The 6,480-nt window shown below is 37.3% G+C and overlaps 1 protein-coding gene across 3 annotated transcripts; it reads left to right on the top strand.

The window, feature by feature from the left end:
• Positions 1 to 2,644: 2,644 nt before the first annotated feature.
• LOC144705693 (putative 12-oxophytodienoate reductase 11) lies at positions 2,645 to 4,975 on the top strand. Of its 3 annotated transcripts, none has more exons than XM_078578464.1 (6): positions 2,645 to 2,768; positions 2,860 to 3,062; positions 3,203 to 3,343; positions 3,417 to 3,547; positions 3,641 to 3,796; positions 4,372 to 4,975. In XM_078578464.1, the coding sequence occupies exons 2-6, from the start codon at positions 3,001 to 3,003 to the stop codon at positions 4,956 to 4,958; spliced, it is 1,077 nt and encodes a 358-aa protein (XP_078434590.1). In that variant the 5' UTR covers positions 2,645 to 2,768; positions 2,860 to 3,000; the 3' UTR covers positions 4,959 to 4,975. The 3 variants fall into 3 exon arrangements, with proteins under 3 accessions (XP_078434590.1, XP_078434591.1, XP_078434589.1); XM_078578465.1 differs by having other exon boundaries at positions 2,675 to 2,768; positions 2,865 to 3,062; XM_078578463.1 differs by lacking the exon at positions 2,645 to 2,768 and having other exon boundaries at positions 2,801 to 3,062.
• The last annotated feature ends 1,505 nt before the right edge of the window (positions 4,976 to 6,480 follow it).

The following is a 6,480-nucleotide window of genomic DNA, read 5'->3' as shown; positions in this document are numbered from 1 at the left end:
TAAATTATGTCATTAGTGCTTTTGAGTTTAACAAATAAATTTAAATAAAACCGGTACTCATTCAAATAGTTTAGCTAGTGATGAGTACGGATCATCTCCACATAGAATGAAAATTAGGGAATTAACTCTCTTTCAATGGGGATTCAAAAAAGATGATAGTAAGGTGGGAAGGTTGTAATGACTATTTAATAAGTGTTTAGAGTAGGCCCACTATGCCCATGTATCCCATTGTGGACCTCTTCAACCCACCTCCTTATTCTTCCTCCACTACTTCTACTTCCTTCATTCATTTATCTCACTCTCTCTGTCTTATCCTCATTTCTATATAAACGCAAGTAATCTTCCATTTCTTTGATCTAGTATATGGTTTATTGCTCCCATGTTCAACAATAAGAGTAATAAAAATATTTATAAGAGGGATTCAATGAAGATGAGAGTGTGAAAAAATGTGTAAATTAGGGTTTAAATTTTAGAGGAGTTGAGATGGTAATCTGAAATGAAGATGATGGAATGATAAGTGATGATTATTCTCAAATATAATGAGGAGAAGTAAAAATATAGATCTAACCTAAAAGATGTGGTGGAGATGAATCAGTGTAAATTAATAGAACATCACCATAGGTCCTTATATTTTGCCAGGACTACAGAAATTTGCTGATGCAGAAAAGCATCTGCCCTTCTCTCTTGACCTTCTCCATGAACATAAAATGCCAAGTGACACTTGATGGATCTTAAACCTTACTCTCTTTCAATCAGCCAACCAAGGTAGGAAGTGAGTTCTAACATATTTTTTACAAATATCGGAGGCCCATCTTATAGATCCAAATTGTGTTATGGACATACGAGAGAAACAGAAGCTGCAATCAAATTTTTTTCTTGATCAGTATTATGTATTATTAGATAACAAGCTTTCAAGGTGGAAAAATCTTGGCTTTGCACTTAAAATTAACATTTATCTCTCCGCTGCATCGACCCACAAGTCATGTTGCATCTAAGGTTATTCTTTAACCACTAAAAAATTGAATACAATGACTAGAGAAAATTTTAACGCATCATTCTTGATCAATGTCTCACAAAATGCCAAACGTCTCTATGTAAAAAGACAATAAAATAATATTTATTGATGTTTAAGGAGCTGCAACATGGCGATGCATCAACATGGCCCATGTACGATGTGAAGACACGTGTGCACCACTTATACATGTGGATGCCATGGTCCACACTTGCGTGCAAGAAAAAATAAAGGGGGCCACATGCACATGTGGACATGCTCTACACACATCACCTGATCGGCGCCAACATTTTTTATCTTTTCAAAGGAATAGAGTATCCTAGATTTTATTATCTCTTCCTCGGTTTTTTAAGTCATATCTAGTGTGAATAAAGTATGATATTTTGAACTAGTCTACTTGAGCCCCTGCAATTAAAAAAATAAAATCGTAGCAGTAATGATTTGAGATGCAATAATGGTACCTTTTCACAACGATTAGCAATGTTAATCATTACAGAGAGTGGTAATTGATTGACATTCGACAGGTCGAATGGTGACATATGGCAGGGCATGAACATTAAACCCAAAAATGTTAGTGAATTCATAGAAAAACATATAAATCTGTAAAGTTATAGAAAATGTACTTTCCAACTTAAAACAATAATATTTTATGAATTTAATTTTGACAAATTCAGGAGAAATCATACTTTCCCTCTAATGTTTTTTAATAAATAAGGTCAGAAAAATCCTTAAAAAGCTATTTAAAATTCATAAAATAAATTTAATCATTTTAGAATTGTTGACGCACATTTATAATCATTTTAATCAACTAAACATGTAAATATGGTTATATCAACCTACTAAATTGCATGCAATCACGAGTTAGAGTGTGATCTGTTCCACCCAAGGTGATATGATCATAGATCTGGAAAATCATATGAAATATATTTTCTGACATAGAAGAATAATATATTTTGAAATTGAAGGTTAAAAACATTTAGGAAAAATCATAATTCATTAAAAAAATTCTTTCAGAATATGAGGTCAGAAAATTTTCTCGAAATGCCTAACATTTCAAGTTTTCATAAAAGCATTCTGAAAATAAGTTTAATAATTTTAGTCTTGATAACACATATATATAATCATTTTAATGCAATTAAAGATGTAAAGATGGTTATATTAACCTATTAAATTTCTTGTAGTAAACTTTGAGAGTGTAATTTGTTCCGCACAATTTGATTTGCGCATTCCATGTTGTATAGTTTAAACCTGATTTTATTTCTCTGATTTTACTGCAAAATTAATTATTTTAGATAGTCGATCAAGCCGAAAGAATCGAACTAAAACACTATGCTTTCAAGTTACCTTCATCATTATGGCTTAAGTTACCACTCTGGTTTCAAGTTGTATTCGTGTAGTTAACCAAGATATTTTGTATGTAAATTAACAGCAGATGAGATATTAGATTGATGGACACAAATACATCATTATGGGATGATGGGAAGATGCAAAAAAAGGGCATGAGTTGGAAGGACTAAATAAATAAATAAACACTCTCTTGACGTCTCTTGCAAATGGATGTCTGCAACATCTCTAATCATTAATTTTATGAACGCATATAAATGTAATTCATTCCTATACATCTCGGACAGAAAGGGGTAGAGTTTCCATCGCTTGATTGTTCTTGGCGGACCCCGCCGGAGAGAAAAAGCTTTCACCTTTGTGTATCTTGGGTCCGCATTGTGTCGTCATCATGTCAAATCATTAATCTTTAAAGGTTTTTCTTCTTCCGTCTAAATATCTTCTTTTTCAATCTTTTTTTCTTCCCTGGCACTCTCCTCTGGATCGTAATTGCAACCGATATCCAGTGAAGCCGAAGAGAAAGAGCGATTCTTGTGAGGGGCAGTCGCGAGCAACGATTGAAGCTCCAAGGGTGAAGAATTGAGCGATCGAATTCATTGGAAATTTTACTTTTGCTCGAATCTCATCTGGGTTTTGAGCTACGCGGAATGGGAAGAAATCTTCCTCTGATCACGCCGTTCAAGCTGGGCAAGTTCAGTCTTTCCCACAGGTAAGTCCATGCCCGGCGCGAGTTCGATGATTTGCTTTCCGATAAAACACCATATCGATCTTCTGAAATCTGCAATCAAGCCTATAAATTCGGAATCAAAACTTTCTGACGGAAAGATCTCTCATTTCTACTTCATCCAGAGTGGTACTCGCGCCTATGTCAAGGGACAGATCCTTCCACGGCGTTCCTCAGGAGCACGCCATCTTGTATTACTCTCAGAGAACAAGCTTAGGGGGTCTCCTGATCTCAGAAGCCACTAAAGTTACAGACTCAGCCCAGAGGTAAAAAAACCCTGAATTTCTTGATCGTGGCAGATGAATAATTGAATCTTTTAGATGGTTTGATGATGAACAGGTACCCACATTCTCCTGGAATCTGGAGTGAGGAGCAGGTGGAGGCCTGGAAGCCTATCGTGGATGCTGTCCATGAGAAGGGGGGAATCTTCTTTTGCCAATTATGGCATGTTGGAAGGCAATCTCACTATAGTACGAACCGTTTCTCCCTCTAGAATCTTCAAAGTGCAATAATTTTTCATGCAGATGAGGTATATCGTTCTATGGTGTTCTGGGTGACTGCAGATTTTCGTTCTGGTGATCCAATTCCGTCCTTTTCGCTGTCTCAGCCGAACAGCGTCGACGTTGCAGAGCTCTCAATCGCCAGCCGCCTGAAAACGGATGAGATTCCCCTCGCTGTTGAAGATTTCAGACTGGCAGCGAGGAACGCCATTAATGCAGGTATGGAACATCCTCCTTCCTTCTCCCTTTTCCCTTCAGTGATTAACAAATTGCTTAACGATAATGGTGACGATAGTATAGATCGGATATTGATAATGGTTATCGATAACTTAAGGCTCACATTGGTCTGATGGGGAACTGCTGGAGAAAACGAAAAGAACATTTTAAATTTCTTTTTTTTAATATTTTGGGTTGTTTTGAATTCCAAAAGTCACAAGGAGAAAGGATATAAATCCCCCCTGCCTTGATGTAGACTTTGTATAGAGATAAGTCTTCATTTTCACTCTGGGAACTGCCTGTGGATTGCCGCTACTTGTAAGTAGGCTTTGACATTTTGGACCAGGGACCGGTCGGGGCGGACCGAACTGGGACCGAACAAGACCAGACCGGAACCGGACCGAACTTCAGGTAAGGTTTAGGTCCATGCCAAAAAACTGGACCGGACCGGACCGGACCCCGTCCAACGCACTAACCATCCCCCTCCCCGTCACCCTTCCCATCACCCCTCCCATCATATAGGAGGGTCTTGTTTCTTGGTTAGATCATTAGCAGGGTTGATTGTGTTTTCTTTCCAGGTTTTGACGGGGTGGAGGTCCATGCAGCCTATGGCCTGATAGACCAGTTTTTGAAGGACCATGTGAATTACAGAGACGATGAGTATGGAGGAACGTTGGAGAACCGCTGCCGATTCGCCATGCAAGTTCTGGAGGCTGTCGTCGACGAGGTGGGTGCAGACCGGGTCGGAATAAGGCTGTCTCCCTATGGACACTACGGCGGCGCCGGAGACTCCAACCCAGAAGCTTTAGCCACGTTCATGGCAGAATCTCTGAACAGACACAGCATCTTATACTGCCATGCCATTGAACCAAGGACGAAGAGGACAATGGAGGAGAAGGGTGGGGTCATGAGAGGCCTTCTACCAATGAGACAGGCTTTTACGGGGACCTTCATCGCCGCCGGTGGCTACGACTGTGATGACGGCAACAAGGCTGTGGAAGAAAGCTACGCCGACCTTATTGCCTATGGCAAGCTGTTCCTTGCCAACCCTGATCTACCTCGCCGGTTTGAGCTTGGAGCCCCTCTGAACATGTATGATCGTGCCACCTTCTACATCCCTGATCCTGACATCGGCTACACTGACTACCCATTCCTTGATTATTAGTTCTCTTCCCTCTGCAACTTTTCTCTGCTCAAACACTGGATAGATAAGCAGGATGGATGGATTTCGGGGAAATAGTGTCTGGGATGAAGAACACATGTGGAATTTTAAACACTTCTCAAGAAAATTCATTTAGCGACTCAGACTCAACGGATAGTATGTGTTTTGTACTCTTGCTACAGAAAGAAATAGGCATAAAAAAATCCGCACAAAAACAAGATTTCTACATATTTAAAATCCTTAGATGACCTCCATATTACAAATCATAAAGTCATTAAAGATGATCTTGAAAATGTCACCTCCAAAGAAGAAAGTATACATATACAACTTAATTCACTCAAATTATCAAAGCACAACTCATAATTTAAAACGTGGTAGGGAAAAATATGTAACTATTGGAGAAACTGAATCCCTTGTAACTTAGAGAATGAACTGCTACATTTAGAGAATAATAAATTCACTGGTATGGAGTTGTATAGGCATAGAGAAAGCGGAAACTTATTTGAGAATGAAGGAATTCATTAAGGAATGTATAATTCAACTCGTAGGAATCTTAGAACCTATTAAAAATAAAAATGGAATACTACTTATATTTGGATTTCTGATCTTGACAAGCTCTCTGGGATAAAATGATCAATACCTTCAGTGGTGTGGCAATCAATACCTTGGATCATAGGGCCAATAGCAATGTGATTCAGGATACATTCAAATATAAAAAGTAAATCATCCAAATATAAGGGATATATAAGCCTTTGATTTATCATTGTCGAATGATAGAAAGGAAAACACAGAATCTATGAAAGAGATGATAGAATTTTAATGAACTTGTATACTTGTACTCTCATATTCAGAAGTAAGATATCTTCAAAAATGATCATAAAATCATGCTCCAATGCTGATCTCATTTCCTTTATCAGTTATCTTTTATAAAACCTCATTTCATTACAAGAATTGTTGTCGAAACATCCCAAACTCCAACAATCCATAGAAGAATTTAGAGTAATATAGGCATCCAATATCCAATGGAAAATATTGCTATGAAATTATGTTCACAAAGAGATTGTTGAAATAGTGGAACAAAACAACTTTTGGAAACATAAGGATAGAGAGAAAATTAAAGATCAAATAAATGGGCTCGCAACTGAATATACAAAAAAATTGTAATGAAACAGATGTACCCATCAACTCACATTAAGAGACGGAATATGAATGAAAAAAGAGGAAAAATATGAAATATTTATGAATCAGAAAGTGAATGAAAATTGGATAAAATAATTTGATAAGAACAAAAAATATTTCCGCTCAACTATTAATTATCTAAAAAAGAATGACAACTACACCCACACTATAATTGTGTAAAATAATGTCCCAAAGCTAATGGAAAAAGGTGTGATGAACTTTTATAAGCAATTAGTAACATCACTGAAGATTTGGCTTTAGGGGCCTTTTATTAAAATAATTTAATATATATTTTGATGACTTTTCAAAGTAAACCATGCCTTAATAAGGGTTGTGACCAAGCACA

This window comes from Wolffia australiana, chromosome 7, assembly GCF_029677425.1.
Source record: "Wolffia australiana isolate 7733 chromosome 7, ASM2967742v1".
Lineage (NCBI taxonomy): Eukaryota > Viridiplantae > Streptophyta > Magnoliopsida > Alismatales > Araceae > Wolffia > Wolffia australiana.
This window is presented reverse-complemented; position numbering and strand designations above follow the sequence as displayed.